This window comes from Schistocerca piceifrons, chromosome 3, assembly GCF_021461385.2.
Source record: "Schistocerca piceifrons isolate TAMUIC-IGC-003096 chromosome 3, iqSchPice1.1, whole genome shotgun sequence".
Lineage (NCBI taxonomy): Eukaryota > Metazoa > Arthropoda > Insecta > Orthoptera > Acrididae > Schistocerca > Schistocerca piceifrons.
The window spans coordinates 292,901,832-292,925,279 of NC_060140.1; the positions used below are offsets into that span (position 1 = coordinate 292,901,832).

Below are 23,448 nucleotides of genomic sequence, written 5' to 3' on the forward strand. Positions count from 1 at the left end.
CCTTCCTACCCACCATCATGTCAATCTCTCACCAGCTTCTTTTGCTATGATCTACCCTTCTCCTCTTCTTTACTTTATCATTCTCATTCTCCCCCTCCTCCTCCTCCTCCTCCTCCTGCTCCTCTGGAGGATTTCTTGCATTTTGAAATATATTTGTATACACTATCATGATAGATTATTAAAAAAGCACTATGATATTTTTAACTGGAAACACTTGATTCCAGAAGGACAGCTGACGACTGTGGAGGGGGAATCTAATTTAGAAACTAAATTGATACAAGAATGTGTTATGCCAATGCTTCATGCTGTGTCTCAGCTGTAAGCTACTATCAGCGTTCTGTTAAATTGAAACTCGCATGCAGCATATGAAAACCTGAAAGGATTTTTTAAATTCTCTTAGGATGCTGTGTTGATGCACCATAAAGTCTTTACTTTTGTTTGTACATGTTTTACACCATTTTGTTCTCTAATTATTATTCGTAATGTCCTGAAAAAGCTGACTATGTAAAAACTCAGTATGTAGTATTCGTAAATTAAAATTTAATCAGTTTTGCAGTGCTGCTACAAGAATGTAATTCAGAACCTTCTGACACAGGTCTGAGATGCAGGTGCCCTCAGTTTCAGTGAGATTTGGGCTGATACTGGAAGCATACTGCCGGGGAAGCAAAGAACACATGAGGGTCCTGGCACGACAGGTATTGTGTGACTTCACATACTTTAATGCTGAGCATGAGAATTTTGATTTATAAGATAACAGAAAATCTGAAATGCTGTAGAAGTTTTTCCCCATTATCATTGTTAACTGGGGTATAAATTCCAGTGGAAGATGTGTACTTGTCTGTAAGAATGCAAATGTGTTGGCTGGCAGTTTGTGTAATTAAAATTTTTGTTAAAGCCTCATTTCTTATCTGTGATGCTTGGGTACTGTAATAAATAGTAATTGGCAATGTCCAAAAAGAACTACATTTAGATTTCAAAGCAAGTGGTATTTTCAGTCATTGGTAAATAAAAGAGAATAAACTTGGCACATTACATGAAACATTTGCAACTATTTGAATTTCAGGTAAAATGAAACACTGGGAAATCTGGGATGGAATAGCACCAATATGAAAAGGATAGTTTGCTATTCACCACATAGAGGAGCCATTGATTGGCATACTGGCACATTGAAAAAAAGACTGATAGATATTATTAGCTACTGAACTAAGTTGTTTGTGAGATGCAGAAAAAACAAAACACACACACACACACACACACACACACACACACACACACACACACACACACAGAGAGAGAGAGAGAGAGAGAGAGAGAGAGAGAGAGGTACACTGTCATCTCCAGGCACAGACCAACTGTGATTGCATCTGATGTGAACAGCGATCTTTGACTGCAGTGGGTAGTCAAGGGTACAGAAGCAGCATGGGGTGGGGAGGTATAGCAGGCTAGGGTGGGGCTAGATACTAGAGTTGCCTTTGGGATAATGCATCAATGACATGTGGACAGGGCAGTGGGCTACTAGGTGCAATGTTGGGAGATTGTACTTCTTGGAAGTGGGGAGGAGAGTGGAGGGGTAACAAAGTTAGAGGAGTGAAACCGACTATGCAGGTGTGCTGACTGGAGAATAGATGCCATGTGTAGGGCTGGACTAGGAGTGGGGAAGAGGATAGGTAGTTGAAGGACAGAAACCAGCAAAGGTTGAGGTCAGGGGGATTACAAGAATGAAAGGTATGTTGCAGGGAGAATTCTCACTTGCACAGTTCAGAAAAGCTGATGTTAATGGGAAGAAACCATATGGCACATGCCATGAAGCAGTCATTGAAGTCAAGCAAATTATGTTATGGGGGCGTGCTGTGCAATTTGGTGATCCAGCTGTCTCTTGGGCACAGTTTGGCAGTGGCCAGTCATGCAGACAGATAGTCTGTCAGTGGTCATTCTCTTGTGGCGTGGGATACAGTAGTATTCCGCCACCTACGCAACATGCTCCACAGCCTCTGCCATCTGGATTCTTCCTACCAACTTTAGCATTCCAGAATTGTATAGGTGGAAATCTCCTTGCAGAATATCTTTCATATCTGTAACCCCACTGGCCTCAGCTTTCACTATTCCCTGTCCTCAACCTGCCTGTCCTCTTCCCTGCTCCCACTTCAGCCCTACACAAACCTTCTAACCCACCCATGCACTTGAATAGCCCTTTCAGCTTCTCTACTTATCTCCTCTCCTCTTTGCCCTCTCCTCTTTGCCCTCTCCCCACCTCTCAGAAGAGCCTCCCAATGCTGCGTCTAGTAGCTCACTATCCTGTTCCCACATCCCTGCCTGCTCCCACAGCCAGCAGTAGATCTTCCCACACCCTACTCTGCTGTCCCTCCTCCCTTCGCACCCCCCCCCCCCCCCCCCCTTTTCTATATCTCCCACTACCCATACCATCAAAAATAGTAGCTGCTCACATCAGATGCAGTTACAGTTGAGCCATACACATGTTTAAAGTTTAAATATGTGTGTGTGTGTGTGTGTGTGTGTGTGTGTGTGTGTGTGTGTGTGTGTGTGTGTGTGTGCGCGTGCGTGCGTGCGTGCGTGCGTGTGTGTGTGTGTGTGTGTGTGTGTGTGTGTCTGGATTTCAGGTAAATTACATACAGAGAGAACTTCAGGTTTCTTAATTGCCACACATTAGCAAGACGTGGCATGTAGAGGCTAGTAGTGTGTATAATGTCCAGATTTTTCCTTGTCCATTTTAGATTGACCACATCTTTACACAGAAAGAAGACAATGAGATAAAATCTTTGTGCGCCCAAAATGTACCAAGTGATTCCTTGAGACATTTCAGTGCAAATTGCTTGGCTGCAGGTGGCTAGATAGTAAGTAAGAACTCTCTTACCTGTGAAGTACTGGTGGTAATTCAGTATGACATAGCTATCAGTGGAGGAATTTCAATCTCATAGAAAATGACTGTCATCAGAAGGCAACCAAATGACACAGACAGGAGGAAAGGTATTAAATCCAGAAGGAATGAGGAACATAGGTTTTACTCGTATATTCACATCACAGTTTGTCAGTGAATCTTAATCATCCCTGCGGATGAGCACCTCCAACTTAATGCCAAGATTTAGCCTTCCGTATTAAGGTAACCAACCATTTCTTTCATGTTTCCACAGTTGTTGTCCCATTACCACAAGGCATGCTCTTTGTCTGTGTGGGTTCCAGCTCCTTATGAACCAACATCTTCCATGATCATCCATTTCTGACCTTTATGTGGCATTAAACTCCTCTTTGCCTGTTTTGTTGCTGTCTTTAAACACTTCTCCTCCCAATTCCATGCGGACTCCAAATCTACCACATCATGCCATATAAACAAACTCCTCTCACACGATTAGTTTTCCTTCAAAGTCAAGATCTATAAACAAATAAATAGTGTAGTCTATGCTGTTTCTGGATCATTCAGAAGAATTCCTTTGGAACAGTAAAAAATCTTAAATTTTTCAGTCGGTTTACATCCAATAGCAACATCTTTATGGATGGGCATGTGACTGAAGTACCTTCTCCTAATTCCTCCAAAAACTCAATGTACGTACTCCAGTCTGTCACACTATGTTTACTTATTTGTTTGTGAGATCCATGGTCTAATGCAAGCCTATCTAGTTATAATTTTGGCAGCTTGTAAGTCAGATGTAACTTTTGACTTTTTGGTGTAGGCGACTGTAACAAGTATGAATTTGTGTAGTTTCACGTTTCTGTTGTTGTTGTTGACAATTACAGCTACTTTCCTGGATGTTGACGTGCATCCTTCTGATGGCTTTATAAAAAGTTCTGTCTAATTTCAATCCACCTATTCTCAGCTTGCCAAGATTTACAGCTGCCAACCCTTACATATGAAACATTTGTTTCATACTCTGTAGCAATACACGAATGCAGAATCTGCAGTGATAAACAGTCCTCCTCCTAATTTGCCTCTTCCATCTAGTTTACAAACAGATCTCCTGTGCTAAATATTCCATGATCATTATGCCTTGCCCCTATTCTCTGAGCAGGCTGGTGCAGTGGTGAGATTCTAAATGTGTATTCGAGAGGATGTTGGCTCAAATCCCTGTTTGCGCGTCCAAATTTAAGTGCTCTGTAATTTGCCTAAGTCTCTTTAGGAAAATTCCAGGCTTGTTTTATTCAAAAGAGCATGAATGATTTCCTACCCCATCCCTCCCCAAACCCCCTCTATTGAGCCTGTCATCTACTCCTCAAAGTGGTTTTCAGCTTGTGATTCAACCCACATAGTATTGTAGTCTGTCCTCATACCATTCCAGTAAATGCCTCCCTTACTTCGGTCCCCCACAATGTGTTCCAGTCCTGTCTCTAAAATGTACTGTAATATTAGAGACAGGCGTCTCAAGAAAGTATCTGTGCTGTGTATGATTATAGCTGCACCTGCTTCCATGTTACATACGGTGTAGGCTAATGCTCTAGCATAATAGTGAAGCACTGTGTTTCAAAAGGCATAGGCATCAGTATTTAGCAAGAAATGATTTTTGGAGATTGATTTCATTACTGCTGTGCTCATGATCTACATTTCTGGATATGTTTTAAATTTGCTTTTTATAAATTTAACATATTTTTGCTGTCTTAGCTTCTGGGTTGGAAGCACTAATAGTGTATGTGCCCAGTGCCTCAGTAGCAGCGCTTGGAGCTAAGCTATGTTGTGTGCCAGCCTGCGACTTGAACCAGACTCTCGCCTTTCATGGGCAGTGCTCCTATTAGAGACTGAAATATTCAGGCATATCTCATGGTCCAGCTCAATTATTTAGTATGCCCATATCTTTTTTTCCTGCTGTCAAATCTGACAGTTGCCATGAGGCACCCATAAATAGTTCAGGCAACAAAAGCATTGTATTCAAAAGCAAGTGCATGGGGGTAGCATACAAGGGTAATCCCAAAAGTAAGGGCTCCTACTTTTTTATAAGTACATAGACCTGTTAATTTCTACAATGGTTTGCATCAGTTTACAGCTTGAACATTTAGCTGTTTTTCGACATAATCAGCATCTGTCAATGCATTTTTTAGATGGTGTGGCAGTTTTTGTATGCCCATGTCATACCAGCTCGCCGTCATGCTTAGCTATTTTTCGACATAATCAGCGTCTGTCAATGCATTTTTGTAGATGCTGTGGCAGTTTTTGTATGCCCATGTCATACCAACTCGCCATCATGCTTATGAACCTATTTTTTCACCTCATCGTCGGAGCTGAATCACTTTCCGGCCAAATGTTCTTTTAGCTTAGGGAATAGGTGATAGTCACTGGCCGCCAAGTCAGGTGATTGTGTTCCACTGAAACTGTTGCAGGAGAGCAATGGCTTGCCGAGCGATGTGCGGGCGAGTGTTGTCATGGAGAATGTGTACACCCTTGCTCAACATTCCTCTTCTCTGGTTCTGAATTGCCCGTTTGAGTTTTTTCAGAGTCTCACAGTACCTGTCTGTGTCAACTGTGGTCCCAGTGGGCATAAAGTCGATCAACAATACCCCTTTCCCAAAAAACGGTTGTCATGACTTTACCAGCAGACTGCGTTTGTTTGAATTTCCGTGGCTTTGGCGAAGAAGGATGCCGTCACTGGCGTGATTGTTGCTTGGTCTCAGGTGTAAAGTGGTATACCCAGGTTTCATTACCCATGACAATTGAGTCCAGAAAGTTGTCTTGTTCAGCTGCAAGGTGGTGAAGAAATGCGCAGGAAGATTCAACTCGTTGCCGCATATGGTCCTCAGTCAGCATGCGTGGTACCCATCTTGTGCACACCTTCCAGTAGTTCAATGTTTCCGTTAAAATTCTGTGAGTGGTGCTTCGGGAAACCATTTCTCTTTGAATGCAAGCGGAAATTGCACTAAAATTACAGTGTTTCTCTTCAGCTGTGTGCTGGTATGCAAATAAAATGGACGAAAACTTGTTTTGTAGCACTCTGTCTGTGATGATTAGAAACAAGTGTCAAGTGCTGAAATGGTATTGAGCTGCACTATGATCAACGCAGAGAAGAGGTGCAGCTGTCTGTTTTCAACTGCTTATGCTGTGATGTGACGTCATCCCTTCCAGCACTGTGGGTGCGGCGTTGCTCACAGCAGCAGCAACGTTGCTCACAGCAGCAACATGTAGCTTATTGCAAGTGGAGATTAGGAGGGACTTTTGAGGAGCTATTCTTATAACGACATAGTGATTGAGTTGTCTAAGGCGTGGAGTGGCAATTCATGGACCAGAGTTCAATTCCCACTGGTACCACCTTCTTCTTCTTCTTCTTTTCTCTCTGTCTTTCTTTCTTTCATTTTCTTTTTTTTTAAATTCCTCAGAATGTTAAACTGTTAACTGTGAAACGTAAATATATTTAAAAAGTTCAGTTTATATGCATAAAATTAATATATGCAGTTCAGTTATGTTTACAACCCCTCTAAGTCAAAAAGATTATTGGTCAACACGTTGGCATAATTTTGCACAAGCCATCACTGGTAAGCTTTGAGCACGTAAATTTTTTTTTCATTGAAACTCTTAAGCTAAATCAGTGAGAACTCATTTGATTAAAAAAAAAATAGGATGGCATTGGCATTCCTGATTGTTTATTGAAATCCTTTCATGAAATCCCATTGTTCTGTACCAAAGTTGAAACCCTTGATATCCAACATTTAGAACAATATTTCAGACACCATCTCAAAAAGCTGTCTGATCTACCATCTTCCTACTCACATCACAGAATACAACTACATTAAAAGACCTGACCTATTATACCCTCAAACTCCCCCAAGTTTGTAGCCCCTCATGACATCACAACTCCACCCTGCCGATCTCTTCCATCTGCCACATCGTCCAAAACTTTCTTCCATCATGCCATAAAACACAGAAAAACTCTGAACACTGTTTGCAACCTGGCCGCTAAAAACCTCAATCCATAGAAATTTAATACTTTCCAGAGTTCTGACCTTAAGTCCCGCACTCAGTCTCGGCCATGTACATGTCAGAGGCGTAGTTTCTTCATTCCAGTCCCCACAGTGGAAACACTTTTTTTGTCACCAGCCTCTCTAACCAAACCTGAATGAACCCCCACTTCACCCCTCTATTCATCCATGGCCGTCTCTCATTCCCACCCTCCCACCTCCTGGCTACCTTCAGGAATTACATACCTCAAACCTGTCCTCTCCTTTCTTTTTTAGGTCTCTTCCCAAGAACACAGACCTCAGAGGAGAGAAAAGAGTAGCTAATCACAGTATTAAAATGGACCCCAGTTTGCTTACCATCATTGCAGACAAACTGTTGCAGACAGTATCATTTGATGACTGTAATTCATCAGCAGTTTCCTTTATGGGGCAATGTAATGGAGCTGTTGGAACTGCAGCAAGTGTGTATATTTTCATACCATAAAGAGTTTCACATATTTGTCTTAATGCTTGCCAATGTTTTTATATTGTTAGTGAAGTCTCATAACACTTCCCTTTAAGAAATGTTTTCATATTTGGGACAGAAAGTAATTACTAGGGACAAAGGTAGATCTGTAGTCTAATTGAAAAGATTTTATTGGAGTTAATGCTAGAATACTACAGAGATTTCTTGTGATGTTGACTTGATGGACACTGCAGAACTTGAAAACATTTTTCAGAATTTGAAAATAATCAGATGATGAAAATGCTAATGTCAGCAAAAAGCTTTAATCAAGATTAGGAAGATTCTAGCTTCCAGCTATTGTGAGTAACTATGTCATTGTTTAAGATGATATCGAAAATGCGTGTTAATTGAAGACTGTTAATGGGAGTGTATTGTTCTGAAGATTTAAACACACAATGAGCAGAAGGAGAGAGAGAACTAAATTTTAATTGTAATAAAATGGAGTTTCCTGTACTATAAGTGAAATTTTTGTTTTGGTTGCAGGTAGAGTTTCTGGAGCGAATGAGGGAAGTCAGTGAACTTGTGCGACAGCGGCGTGACAAAGATAAGGCACGAGCTTGTCTTCAAGAAAATTTGGAACAGCCACACATTGGTGATGCAGTTTCACGTGTTTTGTCTCCTCTTGACCCAAGTTACCGGTGTAAACATGTCAAGTGAGTTTCTTTTATTTTAATGTAAAATGTTTAGTTTCACTCCGACAAGCTTTTACCCAGTCTGTTCAATTTCTCTTCCTGGTTAAGCCCTCTGATTTCAAAATGTTTAAAAATGGTGCTAGGCAATTGTAAATGAACTGTAAGGAACCACAGATGTGCTCTGACAAATGGCTTGAATATCACAGACTGAATTAAAATGAAAGGTGGGCAGCAAAAAAATCTCCATAGAAATTTCTGTGTCAATATTGTACCATTTCATTGAATTTTTACAAGTTGTGGTTTTCTTGAATGTCACAAGAAACTGCTTGTGTCTTCTGAGAAATATGTGTAGTTTCCTATCTTGCCTCTATATCCAATATTTATTTTGTCTGTGTATCCTTCACATTTTTATATATAAAAACAAAGATGAGGTGATTTACCGAACAAAAGTGCTGGCAGGTCGATAGACACACAAACAAACACAAACATACACACAAAATTCAAGCTTTCGCAACAAACTGTTGCCTCATCATCCTTCACATTTTGTTAATCCTTCACATTTTGTTAATGTAATGGTAAAAATTTTAATTTACTTTACTAGCACTTAATAGGGTCGCCCCTCATTCAGAATCTGATGCAGGTAGAGGAAATTCAGTATAAAAAACCACGGCAGTATGTGATCATGTGCTATTTTTATTCAGCTGGCACATTGCAGCAGCGTGTGTGTGTGTGTGTGTGTGTGTGTGTGTGTGTGTGTGTGTTTTCACTGCATGCAGTGAGTTGTTTCCTTTATTCCTAAAGAATTTAAATTTTATTATTTTTTAAATTGGCATTTGGGTACAAAGTGCAAAATTGCAACATTTTCAAGGAAATGTATTTGATTGGCCAGTATTATTTACAAAATTGTAGAGTGTTTTTTAAATTTCAAACCTTTATAAAGAAATTTTGTGCATTATTCTGGTGCAAGGCCACTGTCATTGTCAAAAGTTTACAGTGAATTTCTAAAGAAAGAACAGAATTTGCAACTGTAGAAACTATGTTTAACAATTGAGGCCAACAGATAATACAGGGTGATTCAAAAAGAATACCACAACTTTAGGAATTTAAAACTCTGCAACGACAAAAGGCAGAGCTAAGCACTATCTGTCGGCGAATTAAGGGAGCTATAAAGTTTCATTTAGTTGTACATTTGTTCGCTTTAGGCGCTGTTGACTAGGCGTCAGCGTCAGTTGATGCTAAGATGGCGACCGCTCAACAGAAAGCTTTTTGTGTTATTGAGTTCGGCAGAAGTGAATCGATGACAGTTGTTCAGCGTGCATTTCGAACGAAGTATGGTGTTAAACCTCCTGATAGGTGGTATATTAAACGTTAGTATAAACAGTTTACAGAGAATGGGTGTTTGTGCAAAGGGAAAAGTTCTGGACGGCTGAGAACGAGTGATGAAAATGTAGCACGCATCCAGCAAGCATTTGTTCACAGCCCAGGAAAATCGACTCGCAGAGCTAGCAGAGAGCTGCAAATTGCACAATCAACTGTATGGAGAGTCCTACGAAAAAGGTTAGTTATGAAACCTTATCATCTGAAATTGGTTCAAGCACTGTCTGCAGCTGATAAGATTAAAAGAATCGATTTCTGTGATTTTATCCTTGCTCAAATGGAAACAGATGAATCTTTCATTTCAAAGATTGTGTTTAGTGATGAAGCAACTTTCCACACTAACGGGAAAGTCAACCGTCACAATGTCTGTATATGGGGCACTGAGAATCCGCGGGAAACAACTCAATATGAACGTGACTCGCCTAAGGTGAACGTTTTCTGTGCCATTTCAGCCAATAAAGTTTTTGGTCCCTTTTTCTTCGAAGGTGCTACTGTAACTGGACTACAGTATCTGGAGACGTTAGAGAATTGGCTGTTCCCTTAGCTCGAACAAGAAGCACAACAATTCATATTTCAGCAGGATGGAGCGCCACCACATTGGCACTTATCTGTCCGTAACTACCTGAACGTCAACTACCCGAGGCGATAGATCGGCCGCCAGGCAGCCCGTGACAGAGCACTTCATCACTGGCCTCCAAGAAGCCCTGATCTTACCCCCTGCGATTTTTTCTTTTTGGGGTATGTTAAGGATTTGGTGTTTCAGCCACCTCTCCCAGCCACCATTGATGATTTGAAACTAGAAATAACAGCAGCTATCCAAACTGTTACGCCTGATATGCTACAGAGAGTGTGGAACGAGTTGGAGTATCGGGTTGATATTGCTCGTGTGTCTGGAGGGGGCCATATTGAACATCTCTGAACTTGTTTTTGAGTGAAAAAAAACCTTTTTAAATACTCTTTGTAATGATGTATAACAGAAGGTTATATTATGTTTCTTTCATTAAATACACATTTTTAAAGTTGTGGTATTCTTTTTGAATCACCCTGTATACACAACACATTAATGACTCTGTACTAGGAGAAACAGAAAATTCATCCAAGTATACGTATGCACAGCATATTCAGCAGTATAACAATGTTATGAAAAAGAAAGTTGTTACTCACCTTATAGCAGAGCTGTTGAGTCACAGATAGGCACAACAAAAAGACTATCACAAATAACTTTTTATTGTGCATATCTGCGACTCAGCATCCCCGCTATATGGAGAGTAGCAACTTTCGTTTTCATAATATTATTTCATTCCATCCTGGATTTTCCTCCATTGTTTTATATTCAGCAGTGTGGTTTGTTTGCATGTTAATTTCCTTGAAAATTCAGCTGTCAAGAAAAGGTCAACAGAAACCTCATCATCAAATACACACACACAAGTTTAGAAGAGTAGTTGGCAATGCAATGCCTATGTACCCAGTAGGATAGTTCCTAATGGGAGGGATTCTTCATAGTGTACAGTCTCTGTAAAGAAACTTCTAAAGAAATAGATGTTACTGCGTAGTAGATGTGAAACAAAGCAGAAGACTATAGATAGAGAGATGCTGAATGAAATGCGTTTGGCTGTCAAGAGAGCAGTGCTTGAAGTCTTCAGTGACTACTGTAGCAGAATATTGTCAGTTAATCTTTCACAAAATCCAAAGAAATTCTGGTTGTATGTAAAGGCTGTTAGTGGCACCAAAGTTAGTGTCCAGTCACTCATGAATGAGACAGGAACTGAAATTGAGGAAAGCAAAACAAAAGCTGAAATACTTAACTTAATAATTGACCCAATGTAATCCTCGTACCACTCAAAAGATGAGCAGAATAAGTGTTAGTGTCACTGGTGTTGAGAAAAAGCTGAAATTGTTAAAATTGAACAAAGCTCCAGGTCCCAATGGAATCCCTGTCAGATTCTATATTTGATTTGTACCTGAGTTAGCCCCCCTTTTAACTATAATCTGTCATAGACCTCGCAAAGAAAACACCATGCCCAGTAGTTGGTAGAAAGCACAGGTCACACCCATTTAAAGGAGGATAGTAGAAGTGATCCACAAAACTGCTGCCCAATATCCTTGACATTGATATGTTGTAGAATCTTAGAATATGTTTTGAGCTGCAACATAATGAGGTGTCTCAAACAGAATGACCTCAATGCCAACCAGCATGGATTCTGAAAACATCGAGCATGTGAAACCCAGCCTACTGTTTTCTTACATAACATAATAAAAACTTTGCATCAAGGCAGTCAGGTAGATGCAGTATTTTTTGATTTCTGAAAAACATTTGGCTCATGACCACATCTACACTTATTGTCAAAAGTACAATCATATGGGATATCAAGTGAAATTTATGACAGGATTGAGGATCTCTTGGTAAGGAGGACACAGCTTGTTATCTTGGATGGAGAGTCATCGTCAGATGTAGAAGTAACCTGGGGTGTGCTCCAGGAAAGTATGTTGGGACCTTTGCTATTCATATTGTATATTAATGAGGGTACAGACAATATTAATAGTAAAATCAGGCTTTCTGCAGATGATGCAATAATCTATAATGAAGTACTGTCCAAAAGATGCTGGATAAATATTTAGTCAGATCTTGATAAGATTTCAAAGTGGTGCAACTTGCTTCAAAGGTAAAAATGTAATGGAAAAGAAATGTAAAAGTGTGCACTTCATAAAACAAAAAAACTTAGAATCTTACGACTACAATATCAATGAATCAAAGTTGAGATCAGCCAACTAATACGAATACCTGGGTGTAACACCTTGTAGGGATGTGAAATGGAATGAGCACTTAGGCTGTAGATGTTGATTGACTCATAAAGGGATGGTCCATTGCAACATGTCGAAACCTACTCTGAAATTTTTCACACAGGAAGAGTATACTGAAAGAAATGCACTGCCAAAACTTTAGCTGATAAAGCACATTGCAAGTATTTTTAAAAAAGTGTAAAGTTACTTGTATTTGCTGCACAAAGAGCTGCTTATAACAGTGGTTTGTACAGCTCTTCCAGCCGAGCTTGCAAATCGGCAAATAAACATATGCAGCTGTGGCAAGAGAATGTAGTGCCTTGTAGTTGGAAGTCCAAAGTGCTCACACATGAATTGTAAGCATTTAAATGACACCTAAAATGCCTAAAATCATTAATTTTTTGAATAACTCACAGTTCATATTGACAGCTAAACTGTTGCAGATGTAATTGTTAGACAAGAAAAGAAAATCAAGCCAATTTTTGATGTTACATTACAGATGACTTCCATCAACTGGATTTTTAATTTTTAGCCATGAAATATTTTATAACAATTCCTGTAGCACTGTTCTTATGATACTTTTGAAATAATGTGTATTTTACTAACAATGAAACAGTTCCTTGTTTATTTCCTGTAGTTGTCACAAAAATATGAAGTGTCTATTGGATGACAAAGGCAAACATTTTCCTTACACCAGGCACAATTAAAAGAAAAGTTAATGCATTCAGACATTTCACTGTAATTATTTGTTTCATTTAATGCATAAATGTCTGAAGTTTAACAGTACAGATCTGCTGGTAAACATGAAATGACAAAGAGCTATTGGGAATTATATTAGCTGACATTTTTCTGAACTGTACACTGTAGAAAAACTTTTTTATTGAGAAAACAAATCACAGTATTAGTTCGGGTGTAATCTGGATTATATGAACAGTCTTCTCATTGCCCTCCTAAAAACGGAGGCTTTGTTACATCCAGGCCAAGAGTCCAACAAAAGCAATTAATTATTTTCTGCAGTTGATAAGGAGAGGTATTGGATTTAATACTGAAACTTATTCCCTCCCGTTGTTGCAGATTTTGCTACATCGATTACAAGATTTTTGCAACTAAACAGTCATTCTTTTAAATTTTTGGTCCTGGTTTGCCCTGAGGTTCCTGAAGAAAGATAAGAGCTTCAGAAACTGATACTTACAACTGGCATTGTCATATATGATTGTGTCATAGCATTCATCGACTGCAAAGGAATTCTGTCTTTTTTTCACTCAAAATGATAAAGTGTGGTTTGCACACAGTTCTTGCATGAAACCTGAGTGACTGGCTATATACACAGTATTTTAGGAGGTTTCATCTTATGTCAGCTACAAATCCCTCTGTATGCCTATTATGTCATCTCTTCTGCATGTTTATTTGAAGTAAATTTCGTAATTTTACAACTACCTTTTATGCATGATTTTATGAATCTGTTTAACAAGATCAAAGAAGCCTGGTAATCAGTAATACTCATCTCACTTGCAATTCAGAAGGCCCAGTCTTGTACATCTCAGTGCATTGACTCACATGAGCAGTTCTAAATCTGTTATAGTTTTTCTTTCACACTTTCGTGAGTTTCATTTTGACACCTAGTTAATGTAAATCTTTCTTCCATTTACACAATTCACATTGATTTTACAAAACAAATTATGCTTTGCACACTGCTTGACTGTAAGCATTTTCTCCCATCTTTGTTTAGCCAAAAATTATACAGCCTTTTTTTCTCCACTGATATCTATTACTGTAATGTTTTCTTTGGGCTAGGGAAGTACTGTAGTTTTATTCAGGATTTTTATTAGCACTCATTGTTCAAACCACAATTCATGGAACTGTCAGTTATTTCCCATTTCTTCTATTGTTTCCACAATTTCTAACAAAATATCGACATCATTCAACTTAATGTCTCAGAAATTAAGTACTAGGTCTTCAGGAGAATTAGGTGATTTCAGTAGTTTACTACATTCTCTTCTTCATATTTCATCTGAGCAGGTTGTAATTGGATTCCACATCACTGTAAAGCAATGGAACCTACATGAAGACAGATACTTTTAGTAAGCATATACGCAGAAAACACAAAGAAAATTAATTCAGTTTTATCTCCATTGTTAACAGTTAGTGATAACACAAAGGCAGCTGCTAATTATTATTGATATAAAATGAGTTGGAAATTCGGGCAAATATTAACTGTGAACAATTGTATCAGAGAAACCATCAACAGTAACTGAAATTTGCTTACAAATTATGATCATGTAGTGCTGTGTTATCTGTTTATTGATGCACTGTCAACCAAGGCTATGCACTAGCCATGTTGTGCGTGCACTGTCTGCTACAGCTAAAGTAGGTGTGTACATTTCTCCAGTCTCGGGGTGAACTACAATTCGGCAATTTTCAACTTCTTTAATAAAAAAAAAAAAAGCTTGGAGTGTGTCTTAGCAGCTAAAATTTTGATATAGTGTTTCTTTCGGTGATTCTTTATACATAAAATAAATTCGGAGGAGGTTTTGACTTGTTGGATTGGACTGTTCCTTTGTCAGTCATTGGTAAAGCAAGTTTATTGGTAGAATACTGGGGAAATGCTGTCACCTACAAAGGAGATTACTTGTAAATCACTTGTGTGACCTATTATAGAATATTGCTCAAGTGTGTGGGACCTATACCAAATTGTACTAATAAGAGATATTGGATGTATACAGAGAATGGCAACATGGCCACAGGTTTGTTTGACCCATGGAAGACAGTCACAGAGATTCTTGAAGATAGGTGTAAACTATCCTGAGAAAGCCTACTTGCAAAGTTTCAAGAACCAGCTTTAATTGATAACTCTACAAATATACTATAACCTCTATGTATTGCTCACATAGGGATTGTGAAGACAAGATTGATTTAATAATAGCATGCATAGAGGCATTTAAACAATCATTCTTCCCGCACTCCAGTGTGAATGGAACGGGACGAAACTCTACTAACTGGTAGAATGGGACGTACTCTCTGCCATGTACTTCAAAGTTGTTTACAGAGTATAGATGTAGATGTAGACAACTATTGTAGAATATTCTGGGATGTTGGAAAATGGAGTTAATAACTTCACTACCACTGACTCAAATCAGTTACATTTGGACTGCTAGGGTGCAGCTTTGTTACTGACACATTTCTTTTCCTCGATTAAAGTACCACAGCATCCCCCCCCCCCCCCCCCCCCACACACACACACACAGAAAATTACATTGTTTCATTGTTGTGCCAAGTCACTTAATGATAGAAATACTGATACTGTACGTCCAAGTTCTCATTTGTTACTATTTGGTTTTCTTAGCTTTGTGTAGTTTTGGACATTACTGGGATTTGTTCTCTGTGTTGTCAGTACCCTGGATATTACTTTGTAATACCGTACTCTTGCTTCTCTGTGAGGATGTGGCCAATGTGTCTGAGCTTTCATTATTTTGAAAGAGTCCAGTATAAACAAATTTGCTATTACCATTGGGTTATTGTTGCACACTTGTATGTTGCTTGGTTAATCACACTAGAATATTGATTAGCTAAAGTATTGAACAGATGAAACTTGTGATAAGGCTTGTCTAAAACTTACATTTTGGACATGTATAATGTTACTTGGGACAGTTCTACTGTTATGATAATGTGGTCCATGTTGTGTGCTTTTATGGTTTCTTCAAATTATCCACGGTGAGTCGTGAGATGTTCCTTCAGTAATGACGTGACAGATACTTTCCTCACTGCTTAACATAGTCTCAATTTCCAGTGACTTGTATTCTTATGGAATTTGAGATCTTCAGAAGAAAAAAGTCTACTTGTCAGCTCTTGATTAAGTTCACTTTGCTGTACTCATATTCTTGACTCAAGCTCTTTCTTGCCACTTGCAGTACCTGTAGACACACTTGAAGACAACAACAAATCCATTTGCAGCTTCTTCTCAGATAAACTCAATTATTATTGCTATTAACTCTCCAGTTTGCACACATCTATCATTATGAGATCCAAACATACATTCTAACTGTGTGGCAAGATTGAAAGCACTACTGCTGTCTGTAAATTATACCAGTAGTAGTTAAGGTATTCCAAAATGACTAGTTATGTAAAGTGCCTGGCATTTATAAGATGGTGCAAATGCCTAGAATGAATGCCTAGGCAAATGCCCAAAATTCATAAATGTTTTACACATTTTAAGGATTAATTGATAAGAGGTGCTAGTAAAAAAAATTTTAGGCTGATGCTTTGTATTGGAAAACATGTTTTGCAAAACTGCTTCTTTAGTGGTTGGGTAACCAAGTTGAAAAAGATGCTGAAGAGTTTATCTGAATATAATAGAGGGAAACATTCCACGTGGGAAAAATATATCTAAAAACAAAGATGATGTAACTTATCAAACGAAAGCGTTGGCATGTTGATAGACACACAAACAAACACAAACACAAACACAAACACACACACAAAATTCAAGCTTTCCCAACCAACGGTTGCTTCATCAGGAAAGAGAGAAGGAGAGGGAAAGACGAAAGGATGTGGGTTTTAAGGGAGAGGGTAAGGAGTCATTCCAATCCCGGGAGCGGAAAGACTTACCTTAGGGGGAAAAAAGGACAGGTATACACTCGCGCGCGCGCGCGCGCGCACACACACACACACACACACACACACACACACACACACACACACACACACACACATATACAGACACAAGCAGACATTTGTAAAGGCAAAGAGTTTGGGCAGAGATGTCAGTCGAGGCAGAAGTGCAGAGGCAAAGATGTTGTTGAATGACAGGTGAGGTATGAGTGGCGGCAACTTAAAATTAGCGGAGATTGAGGCCTGGTGGATAACGGGAGGAGAGGATATATTGAAGAGCAAGTTCCCATCTCCGGAGTTCGGATAGGTTGGTGTTAGTGGGGAGTATCCAGATAACCCGGACGGTGTAACACTGTGCCAAGATGTGCTGGCCGTGCACCAAGGCATGTTTAGCCACAGGATGATCCTCATTACCAACAAACACTGTCTGCCTGTGTCCATTCATGCGAATGAACAGTTTGTTGCTGGTCATTCCCACATAGAAAGATTCACAGTGTCGGCAGGTCAGTTGGTAAATCACGTGGGTGCTTTAACACGTGGCTCTGCCTTTGATCGTGTACACCTTCCGGGTTACAGGACTGGAGTAGGTGGTGGTGGGAGGGTGCATGGGACAGGTTTTACACCGGGGGCGGTTACAAGGGTAGGAGCCAGAGGGTAGGGAAGGTGGTTTGGGGATTTCATAGGGATGAACCAAGAGGTTACGAAGGTTAGGTGGACGGCGGAAAGACACTCTTGGTGGAGTGGGGAGGACTTCATGAAGGATGGATCTCATTTCTGGGCAGGATTTGAGGAAGTCGTATGCCTGCTGGAGAGCCACATTCAGAGTCTGATCCAGTCCCGGAAAGTATCCTGTCACAAGTGGGGCACTTTTGGGGTTCTTCTGTGGGAGGTTCTGGGTTTGAGGGGATGAGGAAGTGACTCTGGTAATTTGCTTCTGTACCAGGTTTAGAGGGTAGTTGAGGGATGCGAAAGCTGTTTTCAGGTTGGTGGTGTAATGGTTCATGGATTCCGGACTGGAGCAGATTCGTTTGCCACGAAGACCTAGGCTGTAGGGAAGGGACCGTTTGATGTAGAATGGGTGACAGCTGTCATAATGGAGGTACTGTTGTTTGTTGGTGGGTTTGATGTGGACGGATGTGTGAAGCTGGCCATTGGACAGATGGAGGTCAACGTCAAGGAAAGTGGCATAGGATTTGGAGTAGGACCAGGTGAATCTGATGGAACCAAAGGAGTTGAGGTTGGAGAGGAAATTCTGGAGTTCTTCTTCACTGTGAGTCCAGATCATGAAGATGTCATCAATAAATTTGTACCAAACTTTGGGTTGGCAGGCCTGGGTAACCAAGAAGGCTTCCTCTAAGCGACCGATAAATAGGTTGGCATACGAGGGGGCCATCCTGGTACCCATGGCTGTTCCCTTTAATTGTTGGTATGTCTGGCCTTCGAAAGTGAAGAAGTTGTGAGTCAGGATGAAGCTGGCTAAGGTAATGAGGAAAGAGGTTTTAGGTAGGGTGGCAGGTGATCGGTGTGAAAGAAAGTTCTCCATCGCAGCGAGGCCCTGGACGTGCAGAATATTTGTGTATAAGGAAGTGGCATCAATGGTTACAAGGATGGTTTCCGGGGGTAACAGATTGGGTAAGGATTCCAGGCGTTCGAGGAAGTGGTTGGTGTCTTTGATGAAGGATGGGAGACTGCATGTAATGGGTTGAAGGTGTTGATCTACGTAGGCAGAGATACATTCTGTGGGGGCTTGGTAACCAGCTACAATGGAGCGGCCAGGATGATTGGGTTTGTGAATTTTAAGAAGTAGGTAGAAGGTAGAGGTGCGGGGTGTTGGTGGGGTCAGGAGGTTGATGGAGTCAAGTGAAAGGTTTTGTAGGGGCCCCAAGTATTCCTTGAAGCTCCACCTGGACATCAGGAATGGGATTACCTTGGCAAACTTTGTATGTAGTGTTGTCTGAAAGCTGACGCAGTCCCTCAACCAAATACTCCCGACAATCAAGTGCCATGGTCGTGGAACCCTTGTCCGCCCGAAGAATGACGTTTGATCGGTCAGCCTTCAGATCACGGAGAGCTTGGGCTTCAGCAGTGGTGATGTTGGGAGTAGGATTAAGGTTTTTTAAGAAGGATGGAGAGGCAAGGCTGGAAGTGAGAAATTCCTGGAAGGTTTGGAGAGGGTGATTTTGAGGAAGAGGAGGTGGGTCCCGCTGTGACGGAGGACGCAACTGTTCCAGGCAGGGTTCAATTTGGATAGTGTCTTGGGGAGTTGGATCATTAGGAGTAGGATTAGGATTTTTTTTTTTTTTTTTTTTTTTTTTTTTTTTTTTTTTTTTTTTTTTTTTTTTTTTTTTTTTTTGAGGCAAAGTTATATTTCCAGCAGAGAGTACGAGTGTAGGACAGTAAATCTTTGACGAGGGCTGTTTGGTTGAATCTGGGAGTAGGGCTGAAGGTGAGGCCTTTGGATAGGACAGAGGTTTCGGATTGGGAGAGAGGTCTGGAGAAAAGGTTAACTACTGAATTGGGGTGTTGTGGTTCCAGATTGTGTTGATTAGAATTTTGAGGTTTTGGGGGAAGTGGTGCTGGAAGTGGGAGATTGAGTAGATAGGAGAGACTGGGTCTGTTTCCAATGAGAGGAGGTTGAGGTTTGCTGGAAAGGTTGTGGAGGGCGAGTGAGTTGCTTTTCCGGAGGTGGAAAACCAGGAGATTGGATAGTTTTTTGAGGTGGAGGGTGGCATGCTGTTCTAATTTGCGGTTGGCCTGTAGGAGGATGATCTGAACAGTCGGTGTGGATGTGGGAGAGGAAAGATTGAGGACTTTTATTAAGGATAGGAGTTGACGGGTGTGTTCATTGGCTGAGTTGATGTGTAGGTGAAGGATTAGGTGTGTGAGGGCAATGGATTGTTCAGTTTGGAACTGCTATAGGGACTGATAGAAAGAAGGGTTACAGCCAGAGATGGGAACTTTAAGTGTGAGGCCTTTGGGGGTAATGCCAAGTGTCAGACAAGCCTGAGTAAATAAAATATGGGAGCGTAATTTGGCTATGGCGAAGGCATGTTTGCAGAGGGAATGTAAATAAAACTTAATGGGGTCGTCGTGGGGATGTTGTGAGAGTGACATGGTATTAGAAGGTGGAAAGTGTAACATGAGGCTGAAATGAAAATGAAAATAGAAATATATGGGGAGAGATAAAGGTGAACTGGAAAGCAACTGGAGATCTGGTGTAAAAAAAGTCGAAAAAGTGTTGGTTAAATCTAAGCTATGTTGATCCTGTGGTGAACTTGGGTTGGTAAACAACGATGTGCACAAAGGTTAGGTGGTTGTGTTGCCGCCAAAACACATTTAAGGGAAAATTTCGAAAAAACTGCATGTAAATGTATTAAAAGGAGTGATATTGTGGTGGCAGATTATGAAAATGAGGCTAACAATTGTCTGACGAAGAAATAATGACATTAAAACCTATGGGAAGTGGCTAAAAATGATCAGTGATGTGGGAAAAACGGAGATGGAAATAAAACGAAAGTTGTTAGAACTAGCTGAAATGGTTGTTTAATAGGTGTAAGGAACTGTTTGTGAACTGGAAATGGTGGATTTTGTAGCCGCGGTAGTGTTGAAAGCGGAAAAAAATTTTTTTTGTTATGGTTTGGAAGTGGGTTACATATTATTGAGTATATATAGGTGGGATAAAATTGTATGGTAGATTACGGTAAAAAGGAGAAGGTAAATACAAAGTGAAACTACTTGCAAAAACAGGAAGAGAAAGAAAGATGACAGAAAAGATTTCGAAATGCAACAGTGACAATAACAAACGTAATTGTTGGGTTCATATTAATGTTATGAATATAATAGAGGGAAACATTCCACGTGGGAAAAATATATCTAAAAACAAAGATGATGTAACTTACCAAACGAAAGCGTTGGCATGTTGACAGACACACAAACAAACACAAACACACACACAAAATTCAAGCTTTCGCAACCAACGATAGCTTCATCAGGAAAGAGGGAAGGAGAGGGAAAGACGAAAGGAAGTGGGTTTTAAGGGAGAGGGTAAGGAGTCATTCCAATCCCGGGAGCGGAAAGACTTACCTTAGGGGGTACTCAGCATTGCGGCTGTTGCTTTTAGTCATTACAAACTCAACAGAAAGTGGTTCAGGCTTTGAAACTGTGATGTTAGTAATGGATCCGTTTTTGAAATTGCTCCAGCCATCACTCTACAGATGATATCTGTATAACTTCAAATAAGACAAAGACGAGCTTAATTTGCTTCTCACTCAACCTCATAGACTTGAGTGGCTCAGTCAGTCAGTCAGACCAGTGTTGCCAATTCCAGTTAAGTAAATAACTAACAGAGTTGCAAGAATTACCTGAAATCACCAGCCACTCACTCAAAATTCAGGTACTGTTTGCAATAATAGCAATAGCACTAATATTTACTTAGACTAACTGGAATTATGGTAAAAATAGTTTCGCCATAATGATTTTAATTAGGGATGTGTCATGTACTGACTCCAGTTCCATGATACCAAGAATCGACAATTCCCTAGGAATCAAATAGTATCAGAATTATCTAGAGTATTGATTCTTTGTTATTAAATCTTTTTTACATTGGTCTTCTCATTTTATCTTCACAGCAGTGTAGCCATACAAAAGTAGGTAAAGAAAGGAGCAGAATAGAAAAGTGTAGTCTGTCTGAAGTGTCGTTACGTCTAACAATGAAGTATTTTTTTCCCCCACTGAAAACAGTTTAACATTTAAGAGTACGTTTATCATCAATAAACACGTCACCTGTTTAATACATTCAGTAATAATTATGTTTTCAAAAAAACTTTAAAAAGCATTTTTCTTTCTATAAATTTTCAAAGTGTGAGCACGTAGAACTGCTTTGGGCAAGTTCCCAAGCAAATACCCATTTATTATTCCTGCCCACTGGGCATTTGCCGTCCTCATCACTGAAAATGATACATGTGATAATGTCATTTGCCTCCGAGAGCTTCTAGTAATTATTCATTAGAATGGAACCCACTTCTTATCTGCTTACGCTCTAAAATTACATCTCCTTTTATTGTTTAGTTATTCTATTGTCTTTTGTGAACTTTTCATCACAGGCTACAAGAAAAAGTAGCTTCTGATAATGAAAATATAATACGTAGTTCTTCCAATGCATGCAAGTAGTTTGAGGAAATTGTGGTTAACCATTTTATTTATTTATATATTTAACCTGATCTGAATAGGGCCATCAGGCCACCTCTTAGATTGGACCAGGGTTTCACACATACAGTACCATTTTTACATCATAGTTATCTAAGAAATAACAATTTTATATCTAAAAAGAAAGATGATGAAACTTACCAAACAAAAGCGCTGGCAGGTCGATAGACACACAAACAAACACAAACATACACACAAAATTCTAGCTTTCGCAACCAATGGTTGCCTCGTCAGGAAAGAGGGAAGGAGAAGGAAAGACAAAAGGATATGGGTTTTAAGGGAGAGGGTAAGGAGTCATTCCAATCCCGGGAGCGGAAAGACTTACCTTAGGGGGAAAAAAGGACAGGTATACACTCGCACACACACACATATCCATCCACACATACACAGACACAAGCAGACATTTGTAAAGGCAAAGAGTTTGGGCAGAGATGTCAGTCGGGGCGGATGTACAGAGGCAAAGATGAAGTTGAAAGACAGGTGAGGTATGAGCGGCGGCAAATTGAAATTAGAAATTAGCGGAGATTGAGGCCTGGCGGATAGCGAGAAGAAAGGATATGCTGAAGGGCAAGTTCCCATCTCCGGAGTTCTGACAGGTTGGTGTTAGTGGGAAGTATCCAGATAACCCGGACGGTGTAACACTGTGCCAAGATGTGCTGGCCGTGCACCAAGGCATGTTTAGCCACAGGGTGATCCTCATTACCAACAAACACTGTCTGCCTGTGTCCATTCATGCGAATGGACAGTTTGTTGCTGGTCATTCCCACATAGAACGCTTCACAGTGTAGGCAGGTCAGTTGGTAAATCACGTGGGTGCTTTCACACGTGGCTCTGCCTTTGATCGTGTACACCTTCCGGGTTACAGGACTGGAATAGGTGGTGGTGGGAGGGTGCATGGGACAGGTTTTACACCGGGGGCGGTTACAGGGGTAGGAGCCAGAGGGTAGGGAAGGTGGTTTGGGGATTTCATAGGGATGAACTAAGAGGTTGCGAAGGTTAGGTGGACGGCGGAAAGACACTCTTGGTGGAGTGGGGAGGATTTCATTCTTTCCGCCGTCCACCTAACCTTCGCAACCTCTTAGTTCATCCCTATGAAATCCCCAAACCACCTTCCCTACCCTCTGGCTCCTACCCCTGTAACCGCCCCCGGTGTAAAACCTGTCCCATGCACCCTCCCACCACCACCTATTCCAGTCCTGTAACCCGGAAGGTGTACACGATCAAAGGCAGAGCCACGTGTGAAAGCACCCACGTGATTTACCAACTGACCTGCCTACACTGTGAAGCGTTCTATGTGGGAATGACCAGCAACAAACTGTCCATTCGCATGAATGGACACAGGCAGACAGTGTTTGTTGGTAATGAGGATCACCCTGTGGCTAAACATGCCTTGGTGCACGGCCAGCACATCTTGGCACAGTGTTACACCGTCCGGGTTATCTGGATACT

At 40.5% G+C, this 23,448-nt stretch overlaps 1 protein-coding gene across 1 annotated transcript in view; it reads left to right on the plus strand.

Annotated features, from left to right (window-relative positions):
• LOC124787959 (phosphatidylinositol 4,5-bisphosphate 3-kinase catalytic subunit delta isoform) overlaps positions 1-23,448 on the plus strand; it is a 169,439-nt gene that overhangs the window by 108,654 nt on the left and 37,337 nt on the right. Inside the window, exons 12-13 of the mRNA XM_047254963.1 lie at positions 596-695; positions 7,880-8,049. Of these exons, the coding sequence (XP_047110919.1) occupies positions 596-695; positions 7,880-8,049 (270 nt within the window). The remainder of the gene's footprint in view (positions 1-595; positions 696-7,879; positions 8,050-23,448) is intronic.